This window comes from Dipodomys ordii, unplaced genomic scaffold (assembly GCF_000151885.1).
Source record: "Dipodomys ordii isolate 6190 unplaced genomic scaffold, Dord_2.0 Scaffold113, whole genome shotgun sequence".
Lineage (NCBI taxonomy): Eukaryota > Metazoa > Chordata > Mammalia > Rodentia > Heteromyidae > Dipodomys > Dipodomys ordii.
In genome coordinates, this window is record NW_012267329.1 from 3,387,427 (window position 1) to 3,408,805 (window position 21,379).

General features: G+C 43.4%; 1 protein-coding gene across 3 annotated transcripts in view; it reads right to left on the reverse strand.

Annotated features, from left to right (window-relative positions):
- Znf143 (zinc finger protein 143) overlaps nucleotides 1–19,439 on the reverse strand; it is a 48,368-nt gene extending 28,929 nt beyond the window's left edge. The window contains exons 1-7 of one of the 3 annotated variants that reach the window (XM_013028802.1): nucleotides 19,334–19,439; nucleotides 10,625–10,743; nucleotides 10,220–10,312; nucleotides 8,546–8,629; nucleotides 6,993–7,073; nucleotides 5,473–5,669; nucleotides 1,652–1,726 (exon numbers count right to left, since the gene is read on the reverse strand). In XM_013028802.1, coding sequence (XP_012884256.1) covers nucleotides 1,652–1,726; nucleotides 5,473–5,669; nucleotides 6,993–7,073; nucleotides 8,546–8,629; nucleotides 10,220–10,312; nucleotides 10,625–10,743; nucleotides 19,334–19,425 — 741 coding nt within the window. In that variant the 5' untranslated portion in view covers nucleotides 19,426–19,439. Of the gene's footprint in view, nucleotides 1–1,651; nucleotides 1,727–5,472; nucleotides 5,670–6,992; nucleotides 7,077–8,545; nucleotides 8,630–10,219; nucleotides 10,313–10,624; nucleotides 10,744–19,333 lie in introns of all 3 variants that reach the window. The other 2 variants (XM_013028801.1, XM_013028803.1) reach the window with 2 other exon arrangements.
- Nucleotides 19,440–21,379: the final 1,940 nt, after the last annotated feature.

The window sequence follows — 21,379 nt, forward strand, 5'->3', positions numbered from 1 at the left end:
CTCAAGAGCGCTAGCCTTGAGCTGAAGAGCTAAGGGACAGCGCCCAGGCCTGAGTTCAGGCCCCACGACCGGACCCAAAAAAAAAAAAAAAAAAAAGAAAAGAAAAGAAAATGACCTAAGTATATTTCTGGAAGCATAAATTCTAGTAGTCATTATAGACCACTGTATGTTAAGGAGTTGCAAATCCCAGGGGTGAACATTGGACAGAATCTAAGATTAAATTTCAAGGCGACCTCAATAATACAAAAGGTTAACCAACCTTTATTGAGGAGTTGTACTTACATGATGTCCTGTGATGAGTATTTTATATAAAAGGTATAATCTGTCCCTTATATCAATGATTTACAAATATGAAAAATGAGACTCATGGTCGTTAAGTATAACTTGGTCACAGTCAAAAGCTAGGAAGTGAAATTTGAACAAACTGGACCTAGAGTTCAAGTTGTCAGCCAACCAAGCCTCAGGTTGTTGCAGGCCAGTGGTAGCTAACTGGCAGAGCTCCAAGGATCACTGAGTGAGAGACCAGTGGGGTTGAGGGTAACTACTACATTTTGTTATCTAGCTAAGTATGTCAAATTCCACTTACTATAATGACACATGGTAGATACAACCTCCATTATCTGATGTATACAAATCTGTGTATTTTGAAGTAATTTATATATGTAGGAAAAATTTCTCACATGTGAAATCCTAGCTATTCAGGAGGCTGAGAATCTGAGGACTGCAGCTTGAAACTAGCCCAAACAGGAGATTCTTATTTCCAATAACCAGCAAAAATCTGGATGAAGTTAAGCACTAGCCTTAGGCAATGAAGGCTCTGAGTTCAAGCCCCAGGACCAGCAAAAGAAAGTCTCATGCCCGGCACTGGTGGCTCACGCCTGGAATCCTAGCTACTCAGGAGGCTGAGATCTGAGGATCATAGTTCAAAGCCAGCCCAGGCAGGAAAGTCCCTGAAACTCTTATTTTTATTTTTATTTTATTTTTTTTGTTGGTCGTGGGGCTTGAACTCTGGGCCTGGGCATTGTCCCTCAGCTCTTCAGCTCAAGGAGAGCGCTCTACCACTTGAGCTACAGCGCCACTTCCGGTTTTCTGGTGGTTTATTGGAGATAGGAGTCTCACGGCCTCTCCTGCCCAGGCTGGCTTTGAACCAGATCTCAGCCTCCTGAGTAGCTAGGATTACAGGCGTGAGCCACCAGCGCCCGGCTAGTCCCTGAGACTCTTATCTCCAATAAACCACCAGAAAACTGGAAGTGGTACTGTGATTCAATAGAGTGCTCACTTTGAGCTGAAGAGCTGAGGGACAGCACCCAAGCCCAGAGTTCAAGATCCACGACCAAAAAGCAAAAAAAAAGTCTCATAAACTGGGCACAATGATGACTCCAAGTATACCTCTAGCATGTGGGAGGCTGAGATAGGAGGACTGTGAGGTCAAGGTCAGCCTGGATTTATTCAAAGATCCTTATATGAACTAGAAGAGAGCAAGACAAGGGGTTACACTGTCCAAAAAATAAATGTACTAATTAACTGACTGATGTAACTGTAACCTCTGTGTAAATTACCTCTATAATAATAAAAAAAAATTTAAAAAGACCCTCATAATAAAACAAAACGAAAAACCCTCAAAGAACAAAAATCCTCCAGCTTTACATACCTGCATTTTTTTCTCTTGTTCATTTTCTCCAATCATTCCAGTACCTGTTACACTTTCACTTCCATCAATAGACACCTACAGGAATAAAAGAAAGCTTAAACCCTGTGGCAGTGAGGATGGAACTCAAAGTTTCATCCATTCTAGGTAAACACTCTACCACTGAGTTAGACCTTTTCCCTCAAAGACCTTTGAGATATACATGTTGAATACAAGAAAAATAAATCATGACCACCATCCCCCATGTTATTTTTATTTAATCTTTCTGAATTCCCACCCCTTTCCTCTTTTTATTTTTTATGCTATTGGGATTAAACTCAAACCTTGCACTTGCAAGGCAGGTACTCTACTATCTGAGCCTGGCCTCTTGCTCCTTTTTGCCATGGTTATACTTTATGCCTAGGCAAGCCTGGGTTATAATCATCCTACTTGTTTCCTCATATCCATGGGGATGGCTCGTGCCACTGTACCTCGCCATTGAGTGAGATGGGAGTCTCCTCAACTTTCTATACCTAGGCTTTCCTCAAATTACAATTCCTCAATCTCTATTTCCCAAGTAACTAGGATTATAAGCTTGAGTCACCATGCCCAGTTCCTCAAATTTTATTAGCATCAGTTTGTTCTAGAAGGGTTTTTGTTGTTGTTGGTTGCAAGACTTCAACTTGAGGCCTGGGCACTGTCCCTGAGCTCTTTTGCTCAAGGCTAGCACTTTACTACTTTGAGGTACAGTACACTTCCAGTTTTTGAGTGGTTAATTGGAAATTAAAGTCTCATGGGGACTTTTCTGACCAAGCTGGCTTTGAACCATTATCCTCAGATTTCAGACTCCTGAATAGCTAGGATTACAGATGTGAGCCACTGGCACCAGGTGTTCTACAAGTTTTATTTTGTCATGCCCTATATATGCCAGATTTTTTTTTTTTTTTTATCCATTGTGGGCCTTGAACTCTGGGCCTGGGCGCTGTCCCTCAGCTCTTCAGCTAAAGGCGAGCGCTTTACCACTTGAGCCACAGCGCCACTGTCATGTCCTATATATGAACACAATGTGTCTTTTTTTTTTTGGTTGGTTGTGGGGCTTGAACTCTGGGCTTGGGTGCTGTCACTACGCTCTTCAGTTCAAGGCGAGCATTCTACCGCTTGAGCCACAGCGCCACTTCTGGTTTTCTAGTGGTTTATTGGAGATAAAAGTCTTACGGACTTTCCTGCTCAGGCTGGCTTTGAACCATGATCCTCAGATCTCAGCCTCCTGAGTAGTTAGGATTACAGGCATGAGCCACCGGCGCCCAGCCACAATGTGTCTTTATCAGCCTCACTCCTCAGATTATTTTTTTCTATGTTGCCTACAATGGCTTTGAATTTCTAGAGTAACAGTCTTGCGTTAATGTTCCAAGTAATTGGGACTATAAACACACACAACCATATCTACCTCAGAGACAAACTATTTTGCCTGGAATGGGGTACATATTTGAGATCATGAATTCAAGATAATCTCAATGCCCTCCCCTCAAACAAAGAAAGCTAGCCACTAGTAGCTCATATGTTCAAAGCCAGCCAAGGCAGGGAAGTCCATGAGATTCTTTTTTTTTTCCAGTCTGAGGGCTTGAACTCAGGGCATGGGCACTGTCCTTGAGCTGCTTTTGCTCTAGCACTCTACCACTTGAGCCACAGTGCCACTTCTGGCATTTTGTTTATGTGGTACTGAGGAATTGAACCCAGTACTTCATGCATGCTAGGCAAGTACTCTCCCAATAAGTTAGATTCCCAGCCCTCCATGAGACACTTATCTCCAATTAACCACAAAAAAAGCTGGAAGTGGAAGTATGGCTCAAATTGCAGAGCACTAACCTTGGCCAAAATCAGCCCAGGGACAGTATCCAGGTCCTGAGATCAAGCCCCAGGATTGGTAAAATAAACCAAACAAAGTAAATACTAAATCATTATCAACCCTGTGATGTAAAATTTGAGATTTTTTTCCTTTACTTTTACTTTTTGTCAATATTGGGGTTTGAACTCAAGGCCTTGCTCAGTTTGCTTGCTTTATTGGTGCTTGATCATGTGAACCATATATATATATATATATATATATATATATATAATTTTTTTTGGGGGGGTGCCTGAACTCTGGGCCTGGGCGCTGTCCCTCAGCTCTTCAGCTCAAGGCTAGTGCTCTACCACTTGAGCCCAGCACCACTTCCAGCTTTTTTCTTTTTGCTTATGTGGTGCTGAGGAATCAAACCCAGGGCCTCAGGCATGCAAGGCAAGCGCTCTGCCACTGAGCCAACTTCCCAGCCCATGTGAACCATATTTTGACTCTGCTTTTGCTAGATATTTTGGAGATAGAGTCTTGTGAGCTTTTCTGCTCAGCCTGACTTCTAACTGCTATCCTCTAAAACTCAGCATCCCAAGTAGCTAGGATTATAGATATGAGCCACCAGTACCCAGTTTCCTTACTTTTTCTAATCTCTACTTTCTTAATTCAAAATCAGTTCTATTTATGCTTTATTCTTCTTTTATGGCACCCATCCCTGATTATCTATTTTTGTGAATTGTCAGTTATCTATTTCTTTTCTTCTTATCTATTTCTTTTTCTTCCTTACCTCATTCCTCTTTCTCTCTTAATATTTGTACATTTCACTTTTGGAGAGAAGATCTTGTTAATGTAGCCTAGGCTGATGTGGAACTTGCTATGTAGCCTAGTTGGAGCTTGAACCTAAGTCTCTTGCCTCAAATTTCTGAGTGCTTAGATTAGAGGTAAGTACTACCACAGTTGGTTTCCACTTCTTTTAAAATACATGATAGTCTCCCTCTCTCTTTCCCTCTTATTTTTGGTGCTGGTCCAGGGGCTTGAACTCAGGGCCTATGTGTTATCCCTGAACTTCTTTGCTCAGTGCTAGCATTCTAACATTTACGCCACAGCTCTACTTCTAGCTTTTTGTCCAGTCGTGGGCCTGAACTCTGGGCCTGGGCGCTGTCCCTCAGCTCTTCAGCTCAAGGCTAGTGCTCTACTGCTTGAGCCACAGTGTCACTTCCGGCTTTTTTTTCTTTTTGCTTATGTGGTGCTGAGGAATCGAACCCAGGGCCTCAGGCATGCAAGGCAAGCGCTCTACCACTGAGCCACCTTCCCAGCCCCTACTTCTAGCTTTTTGATGTTAACAGAAGATAATAATCGTCGGATGCTGGTGGCTCACACCTGTAATCCTAGCTACTCAGGAGGCTGAGATCTGAGGATCATGGTTCAAAGCCAGCCCAGGCAGGAAAGTCTGTGAGACTCTCGAAAACCAGAAGCGGCGCTGTGGCTCAAGCGGTAGAGCGCTCACTTTGAGCTGAAGGCCCAGAGTTCAAGTCCCACGACCGTCCAAAAATAAAACAACAAAGAAGATAATAATCTCATGGAGGGCTAGGAATGTACCTTAGTGGCAGAATACTTGTCTAGCATGCATGAAGCTCTGGGTTCTATTCCTCAGTACAACATAAACAGAAAATGCCAGAAGTGGCCCTGTGGCTCAACTGGCAGAGTGCTACCCTTGAGCAAAAAGAGCTCAGGGACAGTGCTCAGGCCCTGAGTTCAAGCCCCAGGTCTTGGAGGAAAAAAAGTCTCATGGACTATCCTGCCTAGGCTGGATTTGAATTGTGATCCTCAAATCTCAGCTCCCTGAGGGGCTAGGATCATAGGCATGAGCCACCAGAGCCCAGCGATGGTTTCTTTGATGCTGTCTGAATTTGATTCTAATTGCTCATTTCTTGATAAAGTATGCTTTTTTTTTTCTTTTCATGTAAAACAGAGGCTTTATCTGTGATGGTTGTAACATTGCAAAATATCATACCTTTGCTGCATACTGTTCCAAAGCACTGATGGTGTCAGGGTCAATTGTTGCATCCCCAGTATGCAGCCCTGCCACTGTTCCATCAGCTTGAATTGCCAAGATGGTGTCAGATTGTGGAACTTGCACTGCATGGTGGATGTAGGCTGTGGTGCCATCTTCCAGTTGAACTGCCTGCAATGCACTCTGGTCATAACTATCTGGGGAGGTGGACGAGAAGGAAATTAAATGAAAAGTCCAATAAATAAGTCTAATACAAATTTAACAGATGAATGAACTTTTACTAAGTAGTTATTATGATCACTGGACCATGTTCCTTGTTTGTGTTGTTTCTTTTAATCCTTTGAGGCTACATTTACCACCCCTACTGTACAAAATGGGTATCTGAGGTTTGGGAATTTAAGTCCCTTTCCTTAGGAATCATGATTTTTTTTTTTTTTTGGTGCCACTCCTGGGGCTTGAACTCTGGACTCAGGGTTTGGGTGCTGTCCCTGAGCATTTATGATCAATGCTAGTACTCTACCACTTGAGCCACAACTTCACTTCTGGCTTTTTAGGTGGTTAGTTGGAGATAAGAGTATCATGGACTTTCCTACCCAGGCTAGTTTTGAACCACAATGCTCAGATGTCAGCCTGTGAGTAGATAGGATTATAGGCAATGAGTCATTGGCACCTGGCAGGAGGTTTTTGTTGCTGTTTGAACTCTGGGCCTTATGTTTGCAAGACAGGCACTCTATTACTTGGGCCATATTTCCAGCCTTTTTTATTTTATATTTTGAATAAGGTTTATGCCCAAGCCAGCCTGAATCACAATCCTACTTACAGTTCACACACAACTGGGATAATAGGTACAATCCACCATGCTCATTGTATTAGTTGAGATGAACTCTCTTAAACTTTGAGCAAGGCTGGCCTTGAAATTTATTTCTTTGGTTTTGTCCCTCCCAAGTAGTTAGCGTTGCAAGTGTGAGTTCCCATACCTGGCTAGAAATTAGGAAATTTAAAAAATTTAACAAGCAATAGTAGGTGCTGGTGGCTCATGCCTGAATCCTAGCTACTAAGGAGGCTGAGATCTGAGGATGATGGTTCAAAGCCAGCATGGGCAGGTAAGTCCATGAGACTCTTATCTTCAGTAAACCACCAGGAAACCAGAAGTGGCCCTGTGGCTCAAGTGGTAGAGCACTTGCTTTGAGCTGAAGAGCTGATGGACAGGACCCAGGCCCAGAGTACAATCCCCAAAACTGACAAAAATAAAATTTAAAAAAGCAGTACATAGAGAAAAACCGGACTTGAACTCATGTCAGTTTATGGTGCTCCAACTTGAGATCCCAGTGTCCATGGTGTTTGCTATTCCAAACTGTTCTTGGATAGCTCAGATTATCAGGAAGTTTTTTCTTAAATCATGCCCAAATATGCTGCCTTGTACTTCAAAGAATAAACACTTTAGAAGCTAACGGCAAATTTTATTTTTTCCACACTCCCATTTCTCCCTAATTCTATTCTTGTTTCCAAAGCTATCGTACCTTTAGAGGTATGGTGAATAAATGCGGTGGTTCCATCTTCTAACTGTACTGCTTGACCGTCTTCTAGACGCAAACTGTCCCCTGCTCAAGGACAAGACTTACATTTAGATTTCATGTGTTCCAGCACTTTCTAATTAACGTACTTGGCAACAACCGTTAGTAAGCCATTAAATACATCATGACAACTGACACTTGCTTTATGAATTTCTGCACATTTAAGCCATTTCAATAAAGCTGCTTTGAGAAAGTATGTAAAGATAAAAAATAAGAATATACTTGTTTGACAAAGGATGTGGAAAGTTGAAAGAAGGGGGAAAAAAGAAGATTATGAGTGACACATAGGATTCTAGCACAGACAATAGATTCATTTGGAACTGTTACCTACTCATCTCTACAGTGGGGTCTGTGGAGTAATTTCTTTTCACTATCTTTTATTTACTTATTTATTTTTAATTGATTGATTTTTTTTTTTTAGTCAGCTGTGGGGCTTGAGCTCTGAGCCTGGGCGCTGTCCCTGAGCTTCTTTTGCTCAAGGCTAGCACTCTACCATTTCAGCCACAGTGCGACTTCCAGTTTTTTCTGCTTATGTGGTACTGAGGAATCGAACTCTACCACTAAGCCACATTCCCAACCCCTATCTTTTAATTTTTTTTTTTTTTTGTCAGTCATAGGGCTTGAAATCAGGGCCTGGGTGCTGTCCTGAGCTTTGTTTTTTTTTTTTTTTTCCAGCTGTGGGGCCTGAACTCTAGACCTGGGTACTGTCCCTCAGCTTTTCAGCTCAAGGCTAGCGCTCTACCACTTGAGCCACAGTGCCACTTCTGGCTTTTTCTGCTCATGTGGTGCTAAGGAATCGAACCCAGGGCCTCATGCATGCAAGGCAAGCACTCTACCACTGAGCCACCTTCCCAGTCCTCCCTGAGCTTTTTTTAAGGCCAGTACTCTACTACTTTGAGCAACAGCACCACTTGCTGTTTTCTGATGCGTAATTGGAAATAAGAGTCTTATGGGCTTTTCTTGTCCAGGCTGGCTTCAAACCACACTCCTTAAATCTCAGCCTCCTGAGTAGCTAGGATTACAAAGATGAGCCACTGGCATTCAACATTTTCTACTATCTTTGAACAAAAGACCTGTTTAAATAAAAACAGTCTACAGCTGGGATCTGGTGGCTCATGCCTGTAATCCTAGCTACTCAGGAGGCTGAGATCTGAGAATCACGGTTCAAAGCCAGCCTGGGCAGAAAAGTCCATAAGACTCTTATCTTCAATGAACTACTCAGAAAAAGCTGGAAGTGGCACTGTAGCTCAAGTGGTAGAACACTAGCCTTGAGCACAAAGGCTTAGGACCAGCACCTAGTCCAGGAGTTCAGGCCCCAGGGCCAGCAAAAACAAACAAAAAACAATCTACAGATCCTCTCTTTTGCATCTAGTGACTTCCCTTTTCAGAAGGAAGACCAGAAATCAGGAATAAGTTTAGGTAGTAAGTGGGAACTGGAGGCAGCAAGTACTGAATGTGAGAATCAGGAGTATTTCCTGTGTTGTATCTTAAACACTTACTACTTTTAGGTATGGGTACATGTTGAACATAGGCAGCAGAACCATCTTCCAGTTGAATGACCTGTCCATCAATGAGTCTTCCATCTGTAATGAAATGTAATGTCAATAAATTAGGACAAATAAAAAGTTAAAACTTTATACAATTTCAAAATAATAGCAACTATTACATACACTACTTAAGCTCATGTTCATCTTGATTCTTCCCTCAATGTTCTGAGGCAATGCAATAACACATCCAGTGATCCTATAGAAAGCAAAAAATCCTCCCTCAGCCATCCTTCCTCCCCTCCCATTTTCAATCACATGAGTTCAAGAGGAAGAGTGGCGCATACAGCAACCTACATCAGGTTGAACCTCTATATATTTTTCAAAACCTCTTAGGATTAATGACCTTGACCATAGGAAGCTGAAAGATGTCAGGATATAAGAAGCCAGTTATCGCTGGGAAGGTGGCTCAGTGGTAGAGTGCTTGCCTTGCATACCTGAGGCCCTGGGTTCGATTCCTCAGCACCACATAAGCAAAAAGAAAAAAGCCGGAAGTGGTGCTGTGGCTCAAGTGGTAGAGTGCTAGCCTTGAGCTGAAGAGCTGAGGGACAGCACCCAGGCCCAGAGTTCAAGCCCCACGACCGGACCCCCACCCAAAAAGAAGCCAGTTATCATTCTCACCTCTGGTGGGTAGATAGACCCTAGTCTATGCATGGTAGGTTTCCATAAAAACAAGGAGTTTTGGAACCGAGCTATTTCCTAGAGCGAACTAAACACCAATAAAAGACAAAGTTCCTCAAACAAAACCAAATGTCTTTTTTTTTTTTTTTTTAGCTAATCCTGGGACTTGATGGGCACTGTCCTTGAGCTTCTTTTGCTCAAGGCTGGCATTCTACCACTTGAGCCACAATGCTGCTTCCGGCTTTTTCTGTTTGTGTGGTACTGAGGAATCAAACCCTGGGTGGGCTTCATGCATGCTAGGCAAGCACTCTACCACTAAACCATAGTCCCAGCCCAAATCAAATGTCTTTACTCTTTAAATAACTGTAATTAAAAAAAAAACAAGAATGTTCTTAAGAGAAATATCAGAGAGATCTGGAGGCATGGCTCAGTAGTACCACCACCACCCCCCAAAATAAAAAGTGGGTGTCAGTGTCTTCTATCTGTATATCCTAGCTACTCAGCCAGCGTGAGCAGAAAAAGTCATGAGAAAAAGTCTTATCTCTAATTAACCGTTAAGAACAGCTAGAAATGAAAGCTATGCTCAAGTAATAGAGCACCAGTCTTGAGCAAAGAAGCTAAGAGACAGCTAAGACCCTGAGTTCATACTATGAGGGCACACACATGTGTACGTGAGCGCGCACACGCGCGCGCGCACACACACACACACACACACACACACACACACGGAAGAACAAAGAAGGAAACAAAGAAAGAGGCTAAAAACCAGAGATACTTCCTACTCTGCTCTCTTCTACTAATTTTGGTGCCCCAGAATATCTTCCAAATATCTTGAATGATGTCCCTAAATCATCAAAGCAAAATTTAAGTTCAATTGAAATAATTTTAAATTATCATATGCAATATAGCATCTTTAGGAAATTGAAAATGCAGTGAAGTTACTAGGGGCTCCAACTCTATGGTTCTAAAACACTGTATTAACAAACTGGTTGTGTAAGAGACACATACCTTTAGAATTGTGTTGTATGTAAGCAGTAGAACCATCTGCAAGTGTCACTGCTTGTAAGCTTACACCTTCCATATTTTCTAAATTGTCACCATCTAGTATAAAACAAAATTGCTTTCTTTAGATACTATCATACACATACACATATGCTGATTAAACTATTTTTTAAAGAAGAAAACAAGGCAAAAGGTAGAATACTTAACTCTTAAGACTCTTTCTTAGCATTTAGAAAAATTATTTCCCTACTCTACCAGCATGCATGACATGAATGGCAAGTTAAAAACAATACTCATAAAAAGGCCTTAGTATGAGCTGGATCTCACTAAATAAGAAACACAGTGTTACAGATTTTCCTTAAGATAAATGTTATTTCCAAACCCACACAATCCCCTTAAATGAATGCTCACCTGCCACAGTAACTGCCTCTGTCAGGCATAAGGTAACATGTTGAGCCTCCATGCCTCCTCCAGGAAACTCTGTCATTCCCTGAGAATCCCGATTTATTTGGGCTAACAACATTTTCTGCCTTGAAGAAAAATATAGACACTTAAGAATGATACTTAGGAAAAAGTCAAATAATTGTGAACCTTAAAAGTGGTATTTGAAAGACGATGGTATTTCACTTAAGACTAAAAAAGTAGCACTGGACATATAGCTCAGCAAATGTACACCTGCACAGGGAAGCTTCAGAAATAAGGCTGGTTTGCTTTCAGTGCGATTGGTGTGTATGAAGAAGAATGAAGTAGAAAGGCTGGGCTCCAGGCTATTCAGGAGGCTGAGATCCAAGAATAAAAACCAGCTCAGATAGGAAAGTCTATAAGACATTTATTTCCAAACAACCATCCAAAAGCCAGAAGTTGAAATGTGGCTCAAGGGGTACAGTGATAGACTGGCAAAAATATTTTCTAAAACATCTGTTCATACTCATTCTCTATGTTATCTTGTGTGTGTGTATGTGTACGTGCACGCGTGTGTGCATGCACGCACTCACGCACACGCATGTGCCAAGGAACAAGGCTAGCAGCCCATCCATGCTAGGCAAGCATCCTACCACTGACTTGTACAACTTCAGCTCAAAACAAGAATTTTACTAACAATTCTAATGGTGTAACTCCTTTGAATGGTTAACTGACAGATTAACAAAATGTATACCAGGAAGATGTTTTGTATGCGAGAGGACTTAAGGGAAGGTAGGTAGAGAGAGAGGAATGGTGGATGAATACAGTCATAGTATTCAATGGAACCAGGTAACTCGAGGAATGGGTGGCGTTGGGATAGATGTGGGAGAAAATGATGGAATGGGTGACATTGATCAAGATGCACTGTAACATAAATTGACAAGTTGAATTGAAACCCCTTTGTGGGCTGGGAAGGTAGCTCAGTGGTAGAGTGCATGTCTTGCAAGCATGAGGCCCTGGGTTCGATTCCTCAGCATCACATAAACAGAAAAAGCTGGAAGTGGCGCTGTGGCTCCAGTGGTAGAGAGCTAGCCTTGAGCTTGAAGAGCTGAGGGACAGCGCCCAGACCCAGAGTTCAGGCCCCATGACTGGCAAAAAAAAAAAAAGAAACCCCTTTGTACAAATATTTAAAGATAATAACCAACTAAAAGTTTTATTAACAGATATTTCTTAGTATATTTTCTTTTAATAATGTCTTTGGGATTCTCAATTAATAAGCATCTCAATTTAAAATATCTCCCAGCAACAGATGACACTGCACAAAAAGAAATGTACTCATTACGTGACTCATGTAAACATAACCCCTCTGTACTTCACCTCTATAATAACAATAAAGTAAATTTTTAAAAAAAGATGTGGCTCAAGTGGTAGAGCACTAGCCTTGAGCAAAAGAATCTCAGGGACAGTGCCCAGGCCCTGAGTTCAAGCACAAGGACTGGCAAAAAAAAAAAGGCTGGGAACGTGGCTCAGTGGTAGAGTGCTTGCCTAGCATGCATGAAGTCTTGGGTTCAATTCCTCAGTACCACACAAACAGAAAAAGCCGGAAGCAGCACTGTGACTCAAGTAGTAGAATGCTAGCTTTGAGCAAAAGAACCTCAGGGACAGTGCTCAGGCCCTGAGTTCAAGCCTCAGGACTGGCAAAAACAAATAAATGGAGTTTAACATACAGTCGCTGTTTTATTATTTCTTTTTGTGCCAATCCTAAGGCTTGAACTGAAGGTATAGACATTGTCTCTGAGCTTTTTTTTTTTTTTTTGGGGGGGGGTCTGGTCGTGGGGCCTGAACTCTGGACCTGGGCGCTGACCCTCAGCTCTTCAACTCAAGGCTAGTGCTCTACCACTTGAGCCACAGTGCCACTTCCGGCTTTTTTTTTCTTTTTGCTTATGCGGTGCTGAGGAATCAAACCCAGGGCCTCATGCATACAAGGCAAGCGCTCTACCACTGAGCCAACTTCCCAGCCCCTCCCTGAGCATTTTTTGCTCAAGGTTAATACTCTACCACTTGAGCCATACCTCCACTTCCCACTCTTTGGTGGTTAAATGGATATTAAGAGTCTCATTAACTTTCCTCCCTGGGCTGGTTTCAAACTGCGATCCTCAAATCTCAGCCTCATGATTAGCTAGGATTACAGATATGAGCCACTAGAGCCCACAAGGCTTGACTGAAAAAAATGCAGATCTGAAATACATCAACTAAAAACATGTACCTATCCTGACTGTCAAGACTCAATCAAACTTCCTATCTACAAGTCTGCCAGTGATTTTTTTTTTTTTTTTTGCCAGTCCTGGGTTTGAACTCAGGGCCTGGGCACTGTCCCTAAGCTTCTTTTGCTCAGGGCTAGCACTCTACCACTTGAGGAACAGTGCCACTTCTGGCCTTTTCTGTTTATGAAGTACTGAGGAACAGAACCCAGGACTTCATGCATGCTAGGCAAGCACTCTACCACATTCCCAGCCCTCTGCCCTTTAACTATACAAAGCGATTGCTAGTTTAGATGTGTGTCTCAAGTGGTAGAATGACTAGTGAGCAGCAAGAATAGGTGAATGGCAATGAAAAACACTATAGGACAGTGGAAAAACTTCAGGTTACATCTGTCCCTCAACCTTTTTATGTTTCTTGAACTGAACTCATGATCCTGTGCATGGTGAGCACTAGCATTCTACTCAGCAATACAAAGAGTGAATGTTCAACGAATGAGACAGATCAACATGATATGATGTGAAGCATTCCATTAAGGAAACATACACTTTAAATTTCTATATTCTTAAGCTTTCTCTCCCATCCCTTTTTGGTGGGGGGAATGGGGCTTGAACACAGGGGCAGGGTACTCCACCTGATAGCAAAAGAAGAAACGTAGACTGACTACATTCATATTTTTCATAATATACTTAAGCAGGCCAGGTGCAGAGGCATACATTTTAATCTCAGCTACAGAGGAGGCATAAATAGAGGATCGAGGTCCAGATCAGCCTGGGCAAAAACATAAGATTCTAAAAAACTGAAGTAAAGCCGGGCACCGGTGGCTCCCACCTGTAATCCTAGCTACTCAAGAGGCTGAGATCAGAGGATCATGGTTCAGAGGCAACCCAGGCAGGAAGCCAATGAGACTCTTATCACCAATAAACCACCAGAAAACCAGAAGTGGCGCTGTAGCTCAAGTGGTAGAGCGCTCGCCTTGAGCTGAAGAGCTGAGAGACAGTGCCCAGGCCCAGAGTCCAAGCCTCACAACCCCCCCCTCAAAAAAAAAAGTGATTTCAAAAGAAAGACCAGGCAGTATATATTATGGTTTGATTCCTAGCACGCCAGTCCCTGAAAGGATGATCAATGTGAAGCCAAAAGAGTAATGGAGATTCCAGGACTGTGGAACACATATAGAGGAAACCAAAAGCAGCAGCGCCAGAAAGATCCCATGCAACTCATAAGAAAGACAGCAGGAGCAGGTCTGCCTAAGGACTGGAGCTAACCATGACTCCAGATACTAGACACAAAGTTTAGGATTTAATATTTGCTCTGCTGGGTGTGAATCTTGCCTTGGTTCAGTTCTTCCTCACTATTTTTCCACTCTCTTCTTTGGTATGAGAATGTCTCCCATTTTATGTTGGAAATATAACTGTTTTGGTATTACAGGAGCTCACTGCTAACAGTTTGCCTTGAATCTCAGGAGACTTTGGACTTGGACTTTCAAGCAATACTGAAACTGCTAAGACTTTGGGGACTCTTGGAGATGAACTAAACACATGTTTAGGATCCAGGTATAAGCATTTGGGACCTAGGGGCAGAATGTTATGGTCTGAATTCAAAGTGTCCCCAAAAGACTGTATATTAAAGGGTTACCAACTAAAGGGCTTTTAGGAAGTGACTGGATTCTCAGGGCTCTGATCTAATCTATAGTTAATCTCTTAATGGATTCAAAAATGTTGGGATGGGAGGCTAGTTAAGAGAAGTAGGTCTCTGTGGACATGCCTTGAAAAAATATAGCTTGCTCTTGGCTCCTGCCTGTCTGTCTCTCTGCTTCTAGACCATCATGTGGTAAGCAACTTTGTTCTACAGTGATGGACTGCCTCAACATGGCCCAGACAAAACAATCCCTCATGGACTTCTGAAACTCTGAGTTAAAATAAATTTATCTCAGATGACCCTGCCTATAATCCTAGCTCTTCAGGAGGCTGAAGTCTAAGGATTCAGGTTTGAAGTCAACAGGGCAGACAAATCCTCCAGACAATCTCCAATTAACTAGTAAAACATTGGAAGTAGAGCAAGTGGCTCAAGTGGCAGAGTGCCAGTTGTGCACAAAAAAGCTAAGCAAGAGCTCCAGACCCTGAGTTCAGGCCCCAATATCAGCTCTCCAATCCCCCTCCCACACATAATTCCATCTCATAATTAAGTTTAGAAAGGAGCAATGGTACATGAAAACTCTTTCAAAAATCATTTTGGCCAGACATCAGTGCCTCACTTCTATAATCCTAGCTACTCAGGAGGTTGGTATCTGAGGATCACAGTTTGAAGCCAGGTTGGGCAGAAATGTCCCTGAGACTCTTACCTCCAATAAACTACTCAGGAAAAGCCGGAAGTTGGATGGGAATGTGTCTTAGTAGAGTAATTGCCTAGCATGCATGAAGCCCTGTGTTTGATTCCTCAGTACCAAATAAACAACAACAAAAAGTCAGTGCTGTGGCTCAAGTGCTAGCCTTGAGCAAAAGAAGCTCAGGGACAGTGTACAGGCCCTGAGTTCAAGCCCCAGGACCAGAAAAAAAAAATCATTTTGGCCTGAAATAAAGCCAGGAACAAAAAGTAAAATCTCAGACTTAAAACACAAACCCTGATTCTCAGAAAAGAGAAACAAGAACACTACATTAAACCTCAAAACTAACAAATAATGAGTCAGGCCAGGCACTCAAGCTTGTAAACTAGCTACTTGGTAGGAAAAGAAAGGAATGGTGGAATTGTGGTTTGAAAACAAAATAGAAGTTTGAAACTCCATCTCAATCAATGGCTGGGCATGGTGGCATACATTTGTTAACACAGCCATGGGGGAAGCACAATGGTGGGGTGAAGTGGCAAGTGCCTATCATCACCAGCTACATGGGGAAGCATAAGAAAGGAACACAGACACCCCCCTCTCGCCCACAGCATCTTTACAATAAAATAAAATTAAAAAGAAAGAGGAAAACAAGGAACACAGCCCAAGGTCACCTGGGCATAAACTGAGAACCAGCCTAAAAAGATAACAAATATAAAAAGTGGTACAGTGCCTGCCTAGGAACATGAGGCTCTTAGTACAAAACAGTAACTAAACAAACAATAATTTGGCAAGCCAGACACTGTCAGGAAGCTGAGATTTGAGGATCAAGGTTTAAAGTCAGCCTAGACAGAAAGTCTATAAGAATCTTAAAGCTGGAAATGGAGGTATGGCTCAAATTGTAGAGCACTAGCCTTAAGCAGAAAAAGCCAAGTGAGAGTTTGAGGGTGAGTTCAAACCTCAGTACCAGCATCAAGAGAGTGGCAGAGAGGGGGCGGGGGGGGGTGTCGGGGAGAGGAGGGAGAGGATGGAAGGGAGGGAAGGAGGGAGAACCCAATGAGCCTTTACTTCATAGCAATATTCCAACATGCAAAATAAGTGCTTAAACAAATGCAGCAATGGTACTCACTAGACATTATGTTGAAAATGAACTATACAACTTGTGGATAAGGATGGGAGGGAAAAACTGGGAGAGTGAGAGGGAAGAGGTTACATTGTCCAAAAAGAAATGTACTTTTTACCTAACTTAGGTAACTGTTAACCTTTCTGTTTACCTTTGTTAACAACAATAAAACAACAAAAAAAGTAAAAATTAAAAAAAGAAGATCTAAGACATACATGTATATCTTTTCAAAAGATATACAAATGCTGTACAGTATGTTCACAAATAAAATTAAATTAAATTAAAAAAAGAATAGAACCACAAAAAAAAGATATACAAATGACCAATAAACACATGGTGAAATGTACATCATTAGCTACTAGAGAAATGCAAGTCAGACCCACAAGATATATTTCATACCCACTAGCATGGCTATGAAAAAGAATGATAATAGGTATTAGCAACCAAGAGGAGAAAGGGGAACCCTTATCTTTCCTTGGTAGATGGCACAAAAAGTTTTGACAGTAGCTGGGTACCAGTGGCTTACACCTGTAATCTTCACTACACAGAAGCTGAGATGTGAGGATTGTGGTTTGAAGCCAGCCTAGCAGTAAAGTCTAGGAGACTTAAATCCAATAAACTGCTCAGAAAAAGCCAGCAGTAGCATTGTGGCTCAAGTGGTAGAGTGCTAGCCTTGAACAAAAAACAGCTCAGAGAAAGTGTCCAGGCTGAGTTCAAGAGACAGGACAGGCAAAATAAATAAATAAAAAGTCTGATTGTGGTTGAAAGCCAGCCAGGGCAGGAAAGTCCCTGAGACTCTTATCTCCAATTAACCACCAGGAAAAAAAAAATGGAAGTGGCACTGTGGCTCAAGTGGCAAAGCACCTGCCCTGAGCTGAAGAGCTCAAGGACAGCACCCAGGCCCAGAGAGTTCAAGCCCATGGCCGACAAAAAAAAAAAAAAAAAGTTTGAGTTTCTTAAGATTCAATGAAGTGTTCTGATGGCTCATGCTTGTAATTCTAGCTACTCAGTAGACTGAGATCTCAGGATTCAGGTTCAAAGCTAGCTTGGGCAGGAAAGTCCATGAGGCGCCTATCTCCAATCAACAACCAAAATGCTAGAAGTAAAAAAAAAAATGCTAGAAGTAGTTTAAGTTGGAGAAAGCTTTGAGTGAAAAAGCTAAGGGACAGTGCACAGGCCTTGAGTTTAAGCCGCAGTATCAGAAGAAAAAACAAAAATTCCATGTAGAATTACAATTCAGTAGCCCTAACCCTCCATATATATGCCCAAGAAACATAAAACCTATGTCATCTGAAAGCTTGTACTTAGATGTTTTAGAAACATGCCTAATAGCAAAAAGGTAAAAATATCCATGTGTCCATTAATGAATAAAATGTGCTATAACCGTATGTATAATGGAAAAATTAAAGCAGAACTGACATATGCACTGACATGAACTGGCAAATACCAACCTAGGCAAAATAAGCCAGTCAGGGTTCACATACTATATGATTTTATTTATTTGAAATGTGAAAAATAAGTAAATCTACAGATTTAAGGGTAGGGAAGAAATAAGGGAGTAAAGTGTAGGTAGTTTGGGACAAATATTCTGAAGTTGACTGTGATGGGTATATAAATATAAGTGGTAGGTATAAGAAATGCACAACTCGGGGCTGGGAAGGTGGCTCAGTGGTAGAGTGCTTGCCTTGCAATGCATGAGGCCCTGGGTTCGATTCCTCAGCACCACATAAGAAAAAAGCCCGAAGTGGCGCTGTCGCTCAAGTGGTAGAGCACTAGCCTTGAGCTGAAGAGCTGAGGGACGGCGCCCAGGCCCAGAGTTCAGGCCCCACAACCGGACCAAAAAAAAAAAAAAGGAAATGCACAACTCAGAAAATATCGAAATTCACCTAAGCAGTGTATTAAGGTATGTAAATTCTGTCAATAAAGCTGTTATTAAAGTGGGAGAAATGTAAATTATTAAGTATTTTCCAAATAATCAAAATACCCCAGGAGAAATTATTTATACATGTTGTTGGGACTTTGGGGAAATCTCATCATAAATAATATTTATAAGTACACATTGCCAAGAAAATAGTACTCAATAATACTCATGTTTTAAGTACATCAGAACACGTGTATGTTCTAGTAAGATTAAGGACAAAGCCAATCATAACCAGGGATCTATATTTTCTCACCCACTGATTTAAGAAGCTTCCAAAATAAAGGGAGTTGATTCAAGACAATTGTCTGGCAATAGCTTTTTTCTTTTTTTCACTTTTAAAAACTTTGTGTAACAAAAGGGGGAATTTAAGGGGGGGGGAACCCAACAAAACAAGAGCGACAAGGGGTAACAAAAAAATTTGGTTCAGGTCTCACAAATTATATTCTTTGGCCAAAATCGGGAGGGAAAAAGAAGGGGAGGAAGGAAATAATAAGTTGTTAGCTTCTAATTTTCAATATTGTTTCAGCGATCTTAAAAAAAAATAGACAAAACACAAGGAAAACCAAGAGATCTGCCCGCGATTATGCGGGGGGAAACTCTTGGCGCGGTGGACAGACGGGGTCCCGAGTGGGCCCCGGGCCAGACTAGCAGCCGGTGCCCCTGCTGGGGCCTGGCGCTAACCGTGGCCCCAGCGTCCCGAACCGAGATGCTCCGACTCGGCGCGCCTGGGGACACGATCCCCGCGAAGGTCAGGCGCAGAAACGCCGCCGGGCGCCCGAGGACTCCACCCTCCCCACTCCCTCCCCTCGGCGGTCCCCAAGGGGAACAGGCGGGGCGCGGCGCGGAGACCAGGTGGGGGGGCGTCCGCAGTGAGAAAAGCTCTGCCGCCCTAGAGTGGCGGCTGCGGGTTATTAATAAACTCCGCTTCTGCTCAGGCGCCGTACAGAGGCGGCCGTAGCATCGGCAAGGCCTGAAGCCCAGGCTTGGAAGCGGGAAGCCAGAGCCCAGGCCCAAGTGGGCCCGCGCCGCCGCGTTGAGGGCGGCGGCCGGGCGAAGAATAATGCACACTGGGTAAAAACACATTTATATACGAACCTCCGAGAAAATTTTCCAACAATTCCTTCGTCCGACCACCATGCACCAGGACAGGAAACAGCCGCCCGGCCCCCAGGCCCCGCAACTCGCATAGGAAGTCTGAGGCCCGCCCTCAGCTTCCATTGGGCTGTCAGTATGTCACTCAACGGACGCTTCCTGCTTCCTATTGGTTCAAATTCAGGCGACGCCAAGGGAAACTCCATTAGTCCCTTACGTCATCCTAGTCTGGCCTTCCCGCCAGCGTCTGAGTGGCTCGTGCGAAGTGCAGAATCTAAGCTTCTACGTCTGACTGGTTGGCAGAACGGCTCGTCCCAGCCCTACACCACTTCACTAAGACGTGAAGTATGCCGATTCTGGGGCCCGGGCGGCAGACGCCATCTTGTAGCGAGGGTGGGAGGCTGGTCCTTGTGATTACCCGGGAGGGAGAAGGAGTGACGGGCGCCATTTTCCCCACAGGGGCGAGGACGCAGCTTGGGGGCTCCCGGTGGGCTTGCTGGAGCACATTCTGGAGACCGGATGGCCTTTGCCTCGCGGTTGCCGGATGTTGTCCCGTCCGGAGGGAGGAGAAGGGAAGGAGGAGGACTGGCTGCGAGGCCCTCAGGCTCCCCGGAGACTCCCAGTGCTGGCCGAGGCCTTGGGTCTCGGGCGAGGGCTCTGCTTGGCGGAGAGCTGGCGTGTGCCGGGAGCCGGCTTCCTGGCGTGCCGGTGTTTCCACCGTCGCCGGGCGGGTGTAGCGAGGACCGGCTGGCGGAAGGGTGATCCTTCAGCCCCTGCGGAGTTCGGGGGCCGGGGCCGGGGCCTTGGACTCCGCAGGGAGACGATGCCGGTTCTGCTGTGCGTTCTTGTCTTTGGCTCTTCAGTTTGAAGTCGATTGAAATGCTGTCCTTGCATTTGTATGTTCTCTCCCTGTTGTGTGTCGTGGAATTAAAAGGATGGGAAGAGCATTGGGTGGGAATCCCGAAGCCTAGCAAGAATAGGTTCGTTATGGCATGAGTGACACTGCTTCTCAACCCAACGCCTTTCTGGCAATGCTAGTAAACCCTCATTTGTTTGGCAAGCCAGATCATGGCAGTTCTCTCTTTTAAGTCGAATCTGTACTAAGAATGGGGAGGCTGGGCTCAGATTTGAATCCTTTCATAAACTGGGAGATTAAGGTGATTATATAACGGATAATCAGGGTTTTGGTTATATTTTCGCTTAGAACTGACTCTAGTTTGAGTTTGGAATGTTGTTCCTGTACATCTCCTTGATATCCAAATACCATGTGAAAGAAAATCGTTTTGATGCATAATAAACAATTTTAAAATAGTTCTGATTTTTTGGGGGGGTGGAGTCGGTGGCTCACGCCTGTGATCTAGCTACTAAGTTCCAAGTACTTACAGGCCTTAACGGTGTCAGGTTACATTGGATTAGGCCACTTGATAAGTAGGGGTTTTGCTCATTTCAAGTTCACAATAGCTTCTTTTGAGAAAATGAAAAATACGTGCTTTTGGTTTAAACTTTGTGCATCCTTCATAGACTATCTGTATTTAATAACCAAAACTTTTTTTTTTCCCCCCAGATAGGTTCTCATGTAGGCCAGGCTGGCCTGGAACTCCTGCCTTAGTTTCCAGAGTGCAAAGATTACAGGAGTGTACCACTAGCTGCACTATTAAAACTTTTTTCAGGGCTGGGAATGTGGCATAGTGGCAAGAGTGCTTGCCTAGCATGCATGAAGCCCTGGATTCGATTCCTCAGTATCACATACACAGAAAAAGCCTGAAGTGGCATGGTCAAGTGGTTAAGAGTTCTAGCCTTGAGCGAAAGCTCAGGAACAGTGTCCAGGCTCTGAGTTCAAGCCCCAGGACTGGCAAAATAATAATTTTCAGTTTGTGAAGCAGTGAAAACTTGTATTAATCCCACACAAGTTTTTATAACTATAGCTCTATGAAAGTTTTTTTTTTTTGGGGGGGGGGTCTGGTCATGGGGCCTGAACTCTGGGCCTGGGCGCTGTCCCTCAGCTCTTCAGCTCAAGGCTAGCACTCCACCACTTGAGCCACAGTGCCA